General features: G+C 36.8%; 1 protein-coding gene across 8 annotated transcripts in view; it reads left to right on the plus strand.

The window, feature by feature from the left end:
• Nucleotides 1-17,378, plus strand: part of UBE2K (ubiquitin conjugating enzyme E2 K) — a 45,775-nt gene that overhangs the window by 6,484 nt on the left and 21,913 nt on the right. The window contains exons 2-4 of one of the 8 annotated variants that reach the window (XM_030493423.1): nucleotides 1,545-1,584; nucleotides 11,248-11,341; nucleotides 16,224-16,282. The exons of 1 other annotated variant lie outside the window; for it this stretch is intronic. Coding sequence is in view for 3 of the 7 variants with exons in the window: in XM_030493418.1 (XP_030349278.1) it covers nucleotides 11,248-11,341; nucleotides 16,224-16,282 (153 nt within the window). In the remaining 4 variants the exon portion in view is untranslated. Of the gene's footprint in view, nucleotides 1-1,544; nucleotides 1,585-5,635; nucleotides 10,348-11,247; nucleotides 11,342-12,426; nucleotides 12,677-13,238; nucleotides 13,311-15,148; nucleotides 15,170-16,223; nucleotides 16,283-17,378 lie in introns of those variants that run through there. 6 more of the 8 variants (XM_030493424.1, XM_030493418.1, XM_030493419.1 and 3 more) reach the window with 6 other exon arrangements.

Here is a 17,378-nt window from a genome sequence, read left to right on the forward strand (position 1 = left end):
AGCTGGAACATGGGAAATTCTGATTAGACAGTGGGAAAAAGAATTACAATGGTAGTAGTCAAACATTTAAATAGATTGACCAGCAAGATTGTGGCATCTATTCTTGAAGATATTCAAAATCCAACAAGTTCTTGAGCAACCAGCTCTCACTGGGCCCGCTTTGAGCAGGAGGTAGACTAGAGGCCATACAGGTGTTTCTTCCTACATGATTATACATTTCCAGTATGTTTGTTTTTTAATTACTGTTTTTTCTGTTTGTGAAATAAAACATACAGAGACAGGCTCCATGACTGTGGCCACACCTGGTAAAACTTTCCCCTGTAAACAAATTGAAAACTTTTAAAGTTGAGTGTTCCTTTTAGTTCGGAATAGTTTCCTCTATTGTAAGACAATAACGAAGCATCTTCCTTTTCAAATTAGAGGCTGCATTTTTCAGGTAGATGCAAAGTTGTCAGGGCTTTTAGGCAAGTTCTGGGTTGGAACCCTGAAGGTAGAACAGATGAGAGATCTGTAATGCCTCTTTAAGCTGCGTTTCTCTGAAATGTGAAGATCATCTCAGCTTTGAAATAGTTGTTTGTGAGATCCTTTGTACAGTGCCAGAAAGAGTTTTGTCTCCTGTGTGTTTTAAGCCATGCCTATGATTTTAGGCAAGACATTTAGACCAGTTTCCTATAATTATATATAAAAGATACTGAAATACCATTACTATACATCTTTGGTTTTCCTAATTCCATCTATAGTGTGTTTGGTTATATCTTCCAGTTTGTACTGGAAAATAATGAAGAAGGGATCTGTAGATCTTCGTTTTCAAATGAGTTTGTCTGTAAGTCACTTTTTTGGTAACTAAAGAATAGTTGGCTCAAAACAAAATGTATTTACTAGGAAGTTTTTAAGAAAACTTTATTATTCTCACTTCTGTTATTTTACTTGTAGTTTTATACCTGTTTAGCTGAACCATGTATCAGTTTTTCAAGTTCTATGAATACAATACCATTGCACTTTTAAGATCAGTATTATGTAGATACTGATAAGCGCTAGTATTCATAATACTACTTAAATCTGTGATTCAAAATACTTAACATATCATGTTAGTAATCATTTGACCAGACCTATGAGTTGGCCAAGTATTGGTAGTGGGAATATTCATGAAGAGAAGGCAGTATCTGTTGCTCATCCTTGCATTCCATTAGTGACTTTTTTTCATGTTAATGTGTATCCATTTGAGACCCAAATATAGTAAATGGTCTACGTATCAGTTGACAGAATCCGAAATATTTTGGGAGTACGTGGAAAACAGAAAAAAGACTTGGGTTCCATTTGAGTCAGGGTCATCTGGTTGTCTCTGGTAATCTCTTAAAAACCTGGGGAAAGAGAGCAGTGACTGGTGACAGGACTGGGTTAGTCAGGTTAGGATTAGAGGCTAGGATGCAGCTACCAGATGGTACCCTCTGACCACATCTCTTTGTGGACTTAAGGAATAGTAGGAATGAGCCCATCTTTTCACCTTCCCAGTCTCCCATTCATTCTTCTGTGTTTGTTTCCAGGAGTTTGGCTTTAATAGGAAAGAAGTGTACGAGTCCTAAGGTTAGTTCACTTTACTTAGTATGAACTTTAAATAGAGTTAATGTTTTATCATACTAAATTTGCGTAACTATAAACTGCAAGAAAGTGCTGGTTAACAGTCTGATTCCGAGTTGTCTGATGTTTTTTGTTTGCATTAAACTTTTTAAGCTAGTGCAGATACCTAGTGTAGTTCTTAAATTATTCACCTTTTAAGTGGTTTCTAGCTTGTTTCATAATCCTAGTAAGGATTGTTGTCATTACTGTACTTCATCACTTTTACACTAGTAATTGGTGCTGGTATTAAATTGAGAAAACACTTCTTGGCTAAACTTAATTGCAGACTATCTTTTGTCTCTAACAAACTAGGTAAAACTTTGCTGCAATTTAGATAAGAAAAATAAGCAATTTAATTCTTCTATGGCAAAAAGTGTGAATTTTGAGAAAGAGTATTTTGTAAGACACTCTAGGGATGTAGTCCACTTTTGTGCTCCTGACTTATCTGGCATTTTCCCTTCGGGTTTTATCAGTGTTAATACTTGCAATATTTGAATTGGGAGCACTTGAATATGCTTGCCATGAGTGCTTAATAAAATAGTATCTGCATAATAAATTAAGTACCTCTGTAAGCAGCAAGAGTAACCTTGTTTGAGGACCAGATCTGTGTCTGTTGTTCTAGCATGTTGTAACAGAATTGTACTAAGCTATGGATTGTTCCTCTTTAGTCAGAATTCTAAGTGTCTGCACAGGAGAGCGATGTTGTGAATATTCCTGGCTACAGAAGGAGTTTCATTTAGCGTGTGGCTTTATTGGACACACTAAACCACAGTCGGTCATATGGTATGACTCCAATTTGGCTATGCTTACATATAAGAGAGCTGAGCTGCTACTGTATCATTCTTCTGTTGGAATGCTCATAGGGGCTATCCTGTCTACCTTTGTTGTCACAAGACACTAGGAAACTAATTTGTGTTCATTATTTAATTATTTCTATTCGTTATTAGCCAGTAAGATCAACAGACTCTAGAACATGTTTGTACAGTGTTCTATGAAGTGTGTGTGTGTGGGGGGGAAATACCAAATCCACAAATGCAGTAGTTCATGCTTTACTTAAATACATAGTTTAGTTCAAGCGAAATAGATATTGATTTTTATTTTTAGCTGAAAGTTAACTGTGAGAAAGTATTTTCAAGTTTTTGCTGTGTTAGGATGTATTTAATTACAGGAGGTTATTGCGAAATAAGGCAGCACGTACAAATGGAAATCATGGTAGCTGTGTTGTATTTGCTCCCTTTCTGGAAACTCGTGGGCCTTCATGGTGTTTAGGTAAGCCCCTCCACTTTGGAATCAGGGTGTCCATATGGGAAGCTAGTACAGAAAAACTGTTCTGAGCTATTTCTGCAAGTCTTCAAGCTCTGGGACTGTGAGTGAATTAGCATAATCAATTTAAAATGAGCTGAATCTTGTGATTCCTTTATATGTAGAATTACTAGCAACCTCAGTAGGGTTGCCTTACAGAATTGACTGCAGAGTCTGCATCAAATGGTTTTGTGTGTTTATAGAATGACTGATTCTAAGTATAGTTCAAACTGATCATTAAAGCATACTTCTATCTGCAGGGTTTTCAGTTGTTTTGCATCAAAGACAGAACTGTGCATAAAAGCTAAGAAAAACGCATCTTGCATTCCTGCAGAATTGCTTGTTCATTGGGGCTTTCCTGGACAGGGTTACCCAGAGCAGGAGTCTCTTGCACTGTGCCCATTCTGATACTGAGTATCTCAGTGGCACTCACTGGGTTCATTCAGCTCCTGCCCATGGTTAGTGCTCCTAGGCACTATAAGAATCTTGCATAGTTAGATGTAGCTTATGACTGTGTAAGGGCCCTTATCTAGTATGGGAGTGCAGGTTATGCTGGTATGTACGCAGCTTTTATGGCATAGCTTTACCAGTTTAGCCACACTATCTCTTAGTGAGACAAGCCACGATTGTATAACTGCGCTTAGGGCTTATGCCAGCATAGCTGTGTCAGTTATACCTCTGTGTATCCCTGGCTGATGCAACAATTTTGTTAGAAATAGTTTAGACAGCCACCTAGAGCTGAAGTTTCAAAATTCTTCTAAGTTGTCCTGAAGCAGTGCCAAGAAGCAGCATCACGTTCCTGCTGCAGCCTGGTCTTCTCTTCTCGCTTTTGTGCTCCTTCTCTTACTGGCAGTGCTTGTGGTGAACCAAATCAGGGAGTTGGGTTAAAATGAAAGATAGTTTTAATTCAGATGTTTGCTGTTCAGTTGTATGAACACTTGCACAAAATCCTGCCCCCGCCTTAACATTAGTTCTACCAGGACCAGAAGGAAAGTAGGACCATGTCAGCTGTTAGACTGGCTTAAGTTACCGTGGAAGTGCAGTCTCCTGCGTTCTTTTTGTAGAGTCATGTTCTAACAGCTGGATGTTAGTGAGAGTAGGTATTTAGAAACCTTAAATTGCACTAAAACTGGGAGATTCTCCAGGACCAACTCTTGCAAAATGAAGATGTTTTTAATATTTGAGATGTTTTTTGTGCTGACAGGAAGAAAAAACCCAACCCCTCTTTGTTCTTGTTTATAAACGTGTAATAATACAGAATTTTAAGGTTGATGCAGGTTTAGTCTTTAGTTAAGACAGTTTGTTGAAGAATCTGATTAGGATGCATTTAGTAAGTGAAACTGTGATAAATATGGAAATTCTCGTTTGCCTATTACCAGTACTACAGAATTCACACAGTATCCGTGTTTTTAGCTCCTTAGATATCTTAAAATACAAGAAGTACAAGTTATGTGTTAGTAACATAGTATATTGTTTAGTAAATGAAAAAAAATTAATATGCAGAAATAATCTCACATTTTTACTAAAACAGGCGTAATTGCAGAAAATACATGTGAATACAGTGATATGAAATGGAATGTGAAATGTGAGAACTTCAAGACTGAAATTGATAGTAGGGTCAAAGAACATAGGAGTGTTTTAAGAAAATGCATTTCTTTGCGTTGGCCTTTTCTTATCTAGGAAAACTGCTCTTTAACATGCTTCAGACAGACTTGTTTTCTTTCTTCTCCTTGCCCTGCCCCAAACATTGGATTGTTTCACAGATGAGCGTTGCTCTGTGTTTTGAAGGTCAGCAAGAGCGATCTCTGAGAATGTAAATGTGATCTGCTGATCTCAACTGGTAGTGCAGTGCATACTATACTTCATAGCCATGACTGGGGTAATTATGTGACGTTTCTACTTCTTCATAACAACAAGCTCAGGCTCTGGAAATGCACTTGATTCCGTCATTTAAGCTTAAGTGAGTCTGGAGGAACACAAGGTATTGAACTATTCCCTCTTGCTTTGGTAGCTCTTCGTGACTACTAAATTTCCCATTTTGCTGCAGGACAGCATTCTGCACTTTGCTTCCTAGGAGGGTGATATATCCAGCTTTTTTGCTGTTTTCCCATTTCTTGCAAAGGAGTGAGCTAAGCAGATGCAACATACTTAACTTTAGCTACTCTGGAGTAAGAGAGGATTAAGAAGGTAGAGTGTTGGTTTGTAAGGCCAAGGAGATGAGAGGGAGAGGCTGGTAGTTGACTTCTGAGACAGCAGCCTAAGAAGTGAGCTTTTGTTAGGATCTTTCTGGCATACCAGTGAAGGGGGGAGATCCCAATCGTTTGGACTAAGTTGGAAGAGTTACTGGTATTGTCGCAAAAGAGTGTAAGAAATGTCAGTTATGGCAAAACAAAATTACTTTGAGTATTTATCCACAGATTTGCAAGGGGTTGGTAAATAGATTAAGAATTAACTTTGTTTTGGTTTTTACATTATTAATCTAAATAATTTTTAATGGTGTAAACTGCTACTGAAGAATTGCAGTTTTCTGCTCAACATTTATGTTGACTTGGAATACTCATGGGTTTTTGCAAAAATAGTGTTACATGGATTTCATTATGATAGTAATCAGGTGATCTTTTTCTATCACTCTCTTGACATATGTGCATGCCAGATTTTGGTGTAGAGTAAGATGGTTGTGGTAGAATATAAAATGGGGGGAGGGTAAGAAGAGTTTTATAGGGCACTAGTAACCTTATAGTACCATAGATTAATTTTGCTAGCATGGCTTCAGAGTAGGGTAAAGTATTTGTTACTTAATTTGGCTTATCAAATATTGATCCTTATAGCATCAGTATAAAATGTTTGGATGTTCAGAAGTACCTACTTTGCATTTGTAAATCCCAGCTGTGTTAAAGAAGTACTGAAATTATGATTAGATTTTAGGTAGATTAAAAAGTCTTTATTGCCCATTTACCGCATAGAGGAATCAAAAAATAATTTAAAATATCTGCCTGAAAGATAAATAAAAAGGACTTTTTTTGTTGGCATGATTGGGAAATAAGTAGTTGTAGAAAACATTTCGTTTTCAATGGGTGCCGTCACAAGCTAGTGGACTTTGTCCTTGGTTGAGAAAATTCTGGAGAAGTTTTTCAAATTTATTCCTTAATCTTTGCTGAAATCTTGGCATGTACGTTCTTTAATACTTTTCCTTAGTATGTGAGCTTCTAGTCTTAAAGCACTAAATGGTTACAGAGTTTTAATACTAAGCTGCTTGTATTGCAACTAGACTTGTTTGTTTACAGACATCACGTATCATTTATATGTGTGTCTTTTCAGATTAGGGTTTTTCTGTTGGTTTGGGGAGGGATTTAATATACATACGTTTCTAGACTTTTCTGTTAGTTATTTTCTGTAAAAAGAAAGTAGATTAACAGAAAATAGTAGTACTTTATCCATTATGGAGTATGTTCTGCTTAAAATGGAGGAAAATCATATTGCAGGACCTATGAAATCACAGGTTGGAGATAGTGAATTGCTGTATGGAATAGTGGGATTTTGTGGTTTAGCTTTTTTCCTTTTTTAATGCACAGAGTTATTCAGAAGTAACCACTGGGCTTTAAACTCCAAATCTAATTCTTTTAAAAGTAGGGTGGATTTTTTTTGTTCGTGTGTTTTTTGCTTTTATAAATCCTTATTTACCATCTTGGCATTTATACCCAGTGATACTTGATGTGAATTTTGCATGTGGTATATGAATATTTAAGGTGAGACATACACTTAGGACGTACAAGTAATAATTAATTTTGACACTACTTTATTCTTTTTAAGAAAGTAATGTGCAGAATTGAAGCTATTAATACTGCTAATAAATGTAATTTCCTTTCCTTTTTCGTTCTAATCACAACAGTTTAAAATGTAGTATGTATGCTAATGGGTGCATAGTGGAGAATTTGGCCTGTTAACATTTCTTTAGAGTAATTGTGTTATGCAGGGATCAAAGGTCTAATGTTAAGGTAATGTCATGGGGAAGTAGAGCTAGTTGGTTCTAGAATAACTTGGAATGGATAATTTATTTTATTTTTGCAAATGTAGTAATAGTATTTTGTATGTGGGAAAGAAATGTTGAGAACAGTACAGTTTTTATCACCTTGTCTTAATGTGCCTTTGTGATGTCGATATGTTGTGGTTTTGTCTTGGCTCTCTTCTAGCTCTTTATCTTCAGAAGGAAAACTTTGATTTTTAAGAGTGGAGGTATTGGACTAGTGAAGAGGCTAATAGGCCATGAATAACATGTGAATTAAAGAGGTTTTTAAAGGCAGATTGGAGAAGAGAGGAGGAGGTGGTATGGAAGGCTCAGGAGAAGGGGTAGCTTAACTGTGGAAAGAAGGCGAGCCCCTCTAATGAGGAACTCCTTGTTGAGGCCTGTAGACTATAGTGAATAAAAAGAGCAGAAGAGCTCGTTGTCAACTGAGAGGAATACTACAAGGTCCAGAGCTGCTCTCTGAAAGTGTTTTAGTAGAAATGGAGAAAATGTATGTGATGAAGTCTTCACAGTGGCAGAACTTACTCTTCAAAGTTTCTGCTGGACTGGATTGTGTGTTCTGTACAAGGAACATACTCAGACATAACACCAGACAGTCTAATTCTGGATTATCTTTTTTAAAGAGGAGGCAGGCAAAGACAAGTCAAAATATTATCGATCAATAGCTACTGTGAAAAATGTGATTGAGTGTCCAGTCTTTGGGAGATGCTCACAGAATGATTCTTGAAGGATTGATTCCTTTGGGCGTCTTTATAGACATAAGGCTTTTGTGATGCATGAGAATGCCTTATATGACTCTTTCACAACTTTTCTGGCTCATGCTTTTAGTTTAATCTCCACAAGGCAGAATAAAATTGGGTAAGCATGGCTATAGCAATGCATAAAGAGTCTCAGCAGTTGGGATGGTCTAGAAGACAACAAATCTTTTGACTAGAGCCCTAGTGTGAAGCAGGGGTGCATTTAAGAGGAAGAAGAGGTTTTGCATAATCTGACTAGAATACGAAGAAAAAAGATGAGAGAGTGGCATCACACATTATGTGATATGTTGCATTAACACTCCTTTCTCTTTTTTTTTTTTTTCACTCTTGATCAAAATCGTTTTCAGGTGTGATGATGGGGAGTGCTGCTGGCGTAGTGTTGGGCCTGTAGATTCCTAGAAAAGTATGGGCTTCTTTTGCTGTCGGTGGAGTGTTTTCATGTTGGCAAGAAATACCAGTGGGAATTGTATGGTTATAGAATTTTAACTCTGAGATTATGGAAAGAAATGCTGCTGGTGATGGCGTGGCTCGTATTTCAGGAATTGCTAGCCCAGTGGTCTAGTCACCAAATTGTTGTTGAATCAACAGGAGGTGATGATGTTTATGATGGTATGGAAGCATATTGAGGCCTTTGTAGAAGAGCTGCTTCTGGAAAGGAACTTGTTTTGTGAGAGCACAAGTTGATACATAAACTCTGTGCTGAGATCATTGGTGTCAGAGACACTTCTGGAGAGCTGTGCTGTTGGTAACATTTTAGAGACAGCTCAGATGATTATGGTCGAGGCCAGGGATTTATTCTGTTTGAGCTGCTAAAATGATTTTATCCTATGTGATCCTTATTAAAGGAAAATATTGTAGGAAAATACTCCAGATTTAATTGGATGAATACTCACTTCAGTACAGTTAAATATTAGTTACTGCTCCAGGGATGAGGGAAAAGCAGGAATTGGCAAGGTCAAGCTGAGTTGCACCTCAAAAAGTCTATCAGAGTAGCATGAAAAAGGTTCTTGAGTTATGTAAATGAAAAACTGCATTTGTTATATAGAAGGCATGGTAGAATTTAAGCAAAATTAAGTTAATCCTTACACTGAAACAGTGTAATACAGCCTGACATTTTTCCTAAAAGCAGATAAGGGTAGGGGGGATAGCTACAGCTGTAGCAATAAAATCAGTTGTCTCAAATGGTAGAACCATGATCATTGACTCTTGAAAGAAGCTGAGTTTAGCAATAGGAGTTTTGTTTGTTTGTTTTTCCACCAAGTTTATGAAGTCACAAAGGATTTGTTGTGGAAAACCAGCTAGTGTGATACTAATTGAAATTGAATATGAAGGTGACCATCCACGCTGTTACAGCAGTGTGCAGGGCACTGAGAAAAAGTAAAATACAAAGTAGAAAATTAAGCAAGCTGTGGCGTGGGTTAACCATAGATTGTATCCTTTAAATTTATCCCTTTTGCTATTGCTTCAGTCCTCAAGCTGGAAAGTTGCGGGTTTACTTGCAAAGAACAAAAACTGCTGGCAACTTTGAGCCTACCAGGTGATGTTGACAGGGGGAGAACAGGAGAACCTGAATAGGTTTAACAATTGTGAGGCTGTGGAGTGAGCTGTGAATTGGAATAGTGAGAGCAAAAAACTTGAAAGGGTGATTGGAAAGCTTGCAAGAGGAGTGCGATTGCCTGTGATTGAGTTTGAATTCGGAGAGTTTCTTATAGTGCCTGGCTCTTGGGAAGGGCTGTCTTGCTGGGACAGTCTTTCCTGCTGCTGCTCAGTATTATGGAAACAAAGCTTTGAAAGAAAACTCTTCAGTTACTTTCTGGTCAGGTAACTTACATGAACAGTTGCAGGAAAGAAAATAAATCTGAGATATGTTTAGAAACATAATTTCATCAGTTCCTTTAACTTCCTTTCTTTGATGTCTTAGCTAAGGTCATGAAAGACAACACAAGATCTTTGATGCTAAGCTTTAAATGAAAGGCTAGTTTATGGATACAAATTCGTAAATCTACTACTACATTTAATATTTAACTGGCTTTTGATTTTGGAAGTGCATGGTGCATTCTTCACTTGCCATGTGGCTGGAATCTGTTTTTTGAAGTGCAATACTTAGACTCAACTGTGCAGTTACAGGTGCTGCCTCATTTGTGGGGATTGAAGCCTTTTTACTCAAGTTTTAAAAACAAATATGTGGAACTATAAATGTAAAAAGCTCCCAAATCACCATTGGATTAATGTAGTGAAACTTTTAATTAGGGTCTTTTACATGGTGAAACTTTAATTTTGATTTTTCTTTGTGAGCATCTCTGGTCAGAGGAGCCCCCTCTTCGGTTGGGGGGACTGAATCTATAGAATATTTACAGGAAGGAAATAGAGGTAATCTCACAGCTGTTGTTCAGTGAATACTGCATCCTTGATGGTTCACATAGTTGGTAGATCGAAGAACCAGTTGATGGCAGCCATCAGCTTTATCTGACTTAACTCTTTTTTCATAGCTGTCAGCAGCCGAGTTTACTCTGAGGGAGAAGAGAAGCACAGCTGCATGGGGCTTTTTGGTGTAGAATGAGTTGGAACAATTTTAAAGGATCTGGGAAGATGCCTTGAGTTCTTGGAAAAAGTAACAGTGGGTTCAGGAAATCCGCATTGCAGTCAGTGAGCATGGTCTACAGAAGCAGCAGAATGGACAAACCAGTAATTACTTACCACTTAAAAACTTCATGGTGTATCTTTATGAAAGGAGATTCTGTTTTGCATCCCCCCAAAAATGTTACTGGCTGGAAGATTTGTATGAATTCCGCTAATGCTGCTCACTGGATCTGGAAAGCAGATTCAGTGGAATGAGTAGCTCTGGCTAAACACTTCCGAGAATCAACTTCTGGAAAACATATGGTTTTTTTCAGTATCAAAACACAGTGTTTTTATTTTGTAGGCAAGTTGATACGGGGTGTGAAAATGTTGAGGAGGTGACAATGAAATGCAAGTGTATAAATAAATTGTACCTTACGCCTAAATATTAAAGATAAACATGATCTTGAGCAAGACTACAGTATTCTGTTTAGATCATTGTATTGTTTAAAAATAGCAACACTCTATTTGGGGAAATCTTTCCGTATTCCAGTAAAACTGACAGTCATGTCAATTATTAATAAAATGGCTCTAAACAAAAAAAGCCCATGTGTAACTTGGTCAATTCAATTTTACAGTTTAAGATGTGTAGAATTAATAGCTGATTGGAAAGATCACAGTTGTCTTAAAATGTAATGAACTTAAAACTATGTTAGTAGATATTGTTGGGTTTCTTTGCTTATTGTAGTGACAGTATAAATAATACTGAAATTTCTACTGCTTCACAAATAGTCTTTTTAATGAAGTAAATTTCTAACTGGAATATAGCTACTTACTTTAGGTTACTATATTTTTAAATTTTTAAATTTTATATATATATATTTTTTAAAAAAATACTGTTCTAAAAATTTAAAATACCATATTTGGGGGAAAATCTGTATGTAAAATGCTTACTTATGATTCTTTGTTTCTCTGTTTATTTTTAAGACGAGCAAAAATCAAATTAAAGTAGATCTTGTAGATGAGAATTTTACAGAATTAAGAGGAGAAATAGCAGGACCTCCGGACACACCATATGAAGGCAAGTAATGTTTTTGTGTATGCAATCATTATACACTTCAAATCATGTGTCTTGAGATGCTTTATTTGTAAAATTAATTTATGACATAAAAATGTAGAGCTGCGTGTTTTAACATAGTCTGATTAAAAAAAAAATACAGATTTTAAGCTTGGAAAGTATTTCAGTTCACCTTTTGTCTTGCCTGAGGACAGATCTGTTCTATAGTAGGATAGACTATCCCATATCAAAAGTTAATTTACAGGTATAAGCTGTGCAGTGTAACTGGTATAATTCTGACTTTTAGTTGTTTGTATACTGTCTTGACATGACTGTTCTTAGCCATGAAGCATCAAGAAACTGAGCTTCAGAATGTAATCTAATTGTACATCTATTTCTGTGATCTAATGTAGTGGTCATTCAAAAGCATGCTGCATTTTTCTATCTCAAGGAGAGATGCCATTGCGAGTTGAATTTGGGATTTATCTCATGCATTCATGGGTCCCAATACTGGAGTGGAGGACTCCAAAGTAGAACTTCATGTTTTCAAAAATTACACCTTATTGACTTTCTCGTTTATTAAAGCTGGTGTGATGCATCTCTTCAGTCTGGAAAAAAGCAATATAATTTACTACATATAGAAGTTTTAACCAGTAGCTAATATAGCATACTTCATTAGAGCTACCAAATTACTCAGTAGTGCTGGTACCTGTAAACTTTCTATTTGTGTATAATATATAATGGAGCTGGCAGGCGCACCTTCTATTTAAGTTCCTTGATTATAAATGAGAATTTTTGGTTGTAAATTTTCTCTCTATAATTTCTTTTTTAATGATGTTTTATTCAGATTTTCCATGCCAGGTATCTACTTCGACCTGAACTTGAACTTCCAGTAAAAAAAAATTCTCAAAGAATGTTACAAGCAAATAAATTGTTTTGTTGGAAATTAAAACAATTTTCCAAGTTTTCAGTTGCTCTCGTTGCTCCATGCCTTGGAGCTAGGATGGGACTTGAGTATTCTCCAGAAATCAGACCTATGCCTATAGGTATAGGTGTATATGTGTTTGGTGGCTACTGATAGTAGTCTGGTTGTTGCATCTTCACTCAGGAGGACAGCCCTTGTGAGTGGTTCTCCAGGCTAGGAGTTGCTAGTGCACCAGCATTGGACTTGGGAACAGGGAGAGTCTCCCCACTGCCCACCACCCAGTCTCCCCTGCTGGGACCTCACAGCAGATAAAGGATGAGGAAACAGCCTAACAGAGGTTGAGCAAATTGGGATGTGTAGAAGGTGTTAGAAGTTGAGGAGAAAGGAAATGGGCCTGGAAGGGAGAGAACAGCAAAGCAGGAGCATCTGTAATGGTGAGGATGCTCCTCTCCAGAACTTGAGCCTCAGAGTTCCTCTGCTCCCTAGCATATAATGGCAGTTTTCTCCCCCCCCGCCTCCCATCCCTTCCACTCTCTCCTCTATCCTCATCTCATCAGCCTCTAGCATTTAGTTGGCAGAAAATGTTGTCTTGAAAGATGATAATTTCTTCTGGTTATAACATGTGCCATCGATTTAAAAATATGCTGTGTACCTAAAATATGTAGTCCTGCTTGTGACCTATTTGAGCGTGGACCATTCTGTATTAGTGTAATAGTTCTGTTGCAAATATAGTTGGTCTTGTAAAACCAAGTCTTAGATACAGATGTTAAGATGTTGTAAAATTAAGTAATTGGGTACTAGGAAACATCTGAATGGGGTGGGGAGGGTGTCGTTTTGGGGGGGGGTTGTGTTTGGTTTTTTTCCATTCAGAGTTAATCCTCCTTGGCTGAGTTGGTCTGTCACGGCTTGCCTTTTTTTTTTTTCCCCACCTCCAGGTCAGCATTACCTCGGCTAATAAAATGGTTTTTTTTTTTTTTTTTTTTTTTTTTTTTTTTTTTTTTGGAACATGTATTGAGAGTTTTTTGAAATGGAAGATGTATCCATGTGTCACAAAAGTTCATGAAGAGGGTTAAAAAAAAGATTTGAATGCCTGTCTGCAGAACTAGGTTCTGTGTAATGCTGGATAGTTCAGCTAGACCAAAATTTCAAAAGCCAAGCACTGTGTATTCACATATTCAGCATATCCTGCTAATGAAAATCAGCATTATGTGTTCAGTGCGGAATTTGTTGATGTGAAATGCAAGCATGCATACTTGCCTACATATGAGTACATTTAATGATGAGGATGTAGTAAATAGCCCTTTTGGGGGGGCTAAAACTATCATGTATTCTGATTATGGCAGGGATCTCATGGAAAAATAGTGCAATCATATGCTTACTTTAATCTGGAGGGCATATGCACCAAGGAGCAAAATGAAAGTTACTGGCAGCCCAGTTTCTGGTGTTTCCTGACACTTGAATAATTTACATTGGAACATTAATATTTCTGTAACATAATTTTATGCATTTATTCCCTGATGTAATTATGACGGGCTTGCCAGTGTGTGCAGTTTACATTTTATGACAAACGCAGTAATGCATGCTGCATATTACTGACTGATCCCTGTCATCTGTAGTCTGAACAATGACACAGCAAGAAGTGCTTTATGAAGGAAAGCTAATTAATGTGGTAGTTCAGGTCAGACAATTCTGTAATACAGGAGAGAATTCTAGGGCCATTGTGAAGTGACCACAGTTAGTAAGGTATCTGAAAACAAGCTGTTGTTGCAAAGTTCTTTTATAGGTGATGTCAGGACATTGGTTAAGTGTGACTGAGAGGAAGAATGCCATCTGTTGTTGACAAATTGTGCAGCTTTTATTTTTCTGTCAGTTGTGGCAACTCATATTGATCAATTATCAGAGTATTTTGCAAGACAACTTCAATTGAAATATGTTTGCATCCCACATTAAAACATATATGTTTGGAGTGAGGACCTTTGGAAGTCTAGATTAATGGCTGCTGGGTTTTACTTGATTCAAGAGCTTTTCAATAGATAGATTTTTATTAGTTGTTTTTTGAACCCTGTATAACCATGGTATTAATTTCAAGCCAAGCTCGCATGTGAGCCACAGTAACTGCAAAGTTTATAATAGAGCAAGTTTTAACTGGTTTTCTTGAAGAAATACCCTAACTCTGAGATGTGTGTTCCAGTAGGAGTATGGAAGGAATGTTCTGCCATTACTGTTTAATTCAATCTCAAGTATTAAATAGCCATGGAAGAGCAACACATATGCATACTCCTTGTTAATAAAATTCTGCAGAAATATTGGCATGCAGAAGGCAGTGTGTTAGTAACTTGCTTTCTAAATGTAGTATTAAGGAAATTAATATCCAGATTTTTTCAGTCTATGTCTTGAAGCCTATATTTTTAACTGCAAACTTCACTGCACTACAACAATATTGTATAAATAATATTACCAATTCATTGGTCCCTGCAATTTTAAAATCTTTTGGACTTGTACATTCCAGGTGGAAAAAAATTGGTGGCTGAATAGTGATCAACTTGGACCTTAACTATTATAATTTTGTATTTATTGGGCTTTCTTCTGTTGTATTTTCTGTTAAATATTCTCAATTGCTGTAGTATTGAGGAAAACCAGCTGTAGAAGGTAGTGTAAAAATACCAAACTGATATTAACCGGTTTCAGGTGTAGTATATTAGTCTGAATTACATCTTAAAAGTGAGAGGTGGTGGTAGCTGCTGCATTTTGGCACAGATAAAAAGGTGGCATAGACTGTAACTGTTCAGAGTATTCCTTTGAGGGTTTTTTTTTCCTTGCATGTGAATCTTGCAACCTATATTGGGACTGCTTGAGAGATAGTTTTGAATACAGTCATTTGCAATAGAGTAAATCACTCTTGAAATCCCAAAGGAAACAGTTTGCAGATACTTCAACATCAATTCAGGGAAATTTATGGATTGTAACAAAGCATATTAAAAGGTTTCTTTCTGAAAGAATAGCAAATGGAGAGAAATACTTTTAGTTTTTATAAAAACTAAATGTCTAAATTGGTGTGTAAGTTTTGTTATGCTCTGTTCTTTTTGTCATTAAACTGCTGCCTGGCAAATGATCTTCAGTGGACAGGCAGTCTGAGATTGCTGTATAAGATGGAATTATTGATAGTAAACTTGAATGTTAACAAAACTATAGTTGAAATAGACATAAGTAATGATATTATAACAGGGAGAGAAAACTGAGAAATGTTTAGGAAAGGGCAGTAGAAGGTGGTTCTGTCCGCCAAGCCCATACTATCCTTTATTGCTTGCTGTAATCCTGCAGACTGCATTGTTAGTACTAGTGTGTCAAAGCCTTTGCAGAATGGGAACAGAAGTAACTACTTCAGACAATAATATAGAACATAGTCAAAGTAACATTGGTGCCTCTGTTTGTTTGTTTGGTTTTTTTCTTGTCGTTTCCCCCCCCCCCAAAATTGTGGGAGCTTTTCTTAACTGACTTAGTTGAATGTTCTTGAGTTCTAGAAAGCTTAAAATGAAACACAGTTATTTTCAACTGTAATTTCAAATGTAATTTGAAGATTTATTGGTGTAAGGTATCAGAAAAGAGTCACAATAATGTAGTATCTCATGTTCAGCCTGAATGTTCCTGTGGCCTATTGTTATATCTGTTTGGGGGATACTTGGTTCATATTTTAGTATATTACTAAAATAGAGCATGGAAATTACAACGTTGGAAGTTAGAAGCTACAGGAGAATATACACATTAAATATACGTAAGAAATACAGATTCCGATTTGCATAAGCAAATATTACTTTATTATATTGACTTAAATGCACTTGTTTATAAAATATATGGAATTTAGAAGTATCTTCTAGCTAATGCATCTGAGTAAATTTGAATTCCTTGAAAACCTGTCCATTTAGAAATGTAAGCTTTACTGTCGTATTCTTTTGTTTTGATTTCTAACTTGTTCTTTTGCAGGTGGAAGGTATCAATTAGAGATAAAAATTCCAGAAACGTATCCATTTAATCCTCCTAAGGTACTGTAAACAGTTTTTTGGATATGTAATTCAGCTAACAAGTTGGTTTTGAGTATTCTTATTTGCTTATGTGTGTAGTCTCTTTGTAGTACCCATCTGTTTTTTTAGTTCTCCTCTAGGTAAGCACGTATCTAGAGCTGCCATATTTAGGTAGAAATAATGCAGGGTGCATAACTGTATCTAATCAGAAATCCATTCTCATTATTCCTTAAAGTACAAATGGGCAAATTCTGGGAGGAGCTTGTGCCTTATTATTGACCCTCATGTAATTTCTTAGTTTTCAGATAGTTTTACTTGATGTAGAGAGTATGGCTGTCGTTCTCCTTTCCGCCTCCCACCCCCATCATTGAAGAAATGCTGTCATAGATAATTATTGGTTCTTTTAATTTCTTGGGCTCCATAAGGTATATTTAGTAGAGTGTTGGGTCTAACCTACCAAGTTTCTAGTAGTAATTAAATAGTGAGGTGTACAGTTGTGTGACTTGAAGACCCAATAGAGAAATGTAGTGGTCTTACTGCAGCTTTATTGAGGGAATGCATAAAACATGCACATGGATGAGAGACAGAGAGATGAATGTGGTAAAGTTGCTCATATTTTTTTGCAACTTCCTGCCCTTTCAACTTTACTATATCTTTCTAGCACTTTAAATTTGCGATTCCACTTTCCTCCTAAATGGATCAATCTGAATAAGTGTTCTCCCCAGCCATGTGCAGCTGTAACTGTGCATTTCTGTGCCCGATTTAGTCCTTTCTTCGCTGGCTTCAGACATATCGGTAGACTCCTGAGTTGTCTTGACTCAGCTTCTTGATTGGTTTTCTGTTTGTCTGAAAGGTGTCTTTGAACTAAGAATGTGTCCTAGATCTTGATAATTTTCACTCTAATATTTAATACTGGGAGGGAACTGGGGAAGAAAAGGAAGGGAGACATGCCTGTAGCTCCTTGGCTCTGTCCTTTGAATGATTTCCTTGAGGCTGGAGTGAAAGACACAGAAAATCTTAATGAAATGTCTGTTGGTTTCAGTTCTTTCATCTGCATGTGTTCTGTTGGGTGCTAAAATAAGGAGAGCTGAAGTGGGTCGTAGACACTGAAAGATGG

The sequence above is a fragment of the Strigops habroptila genome, chromosome 7, assembly GCF_004027225.2.
Source record: "Strigops habroptila isolate Jane chromosome 7, bStrHab1.2.pri, whole genome shotgun sequence".
Lineage (NCBI taxonomy): Eukaryota > Metazoa > Chordata > Aves > Psittaciformes > Psittacidae > Strigops > Strigops habroptila.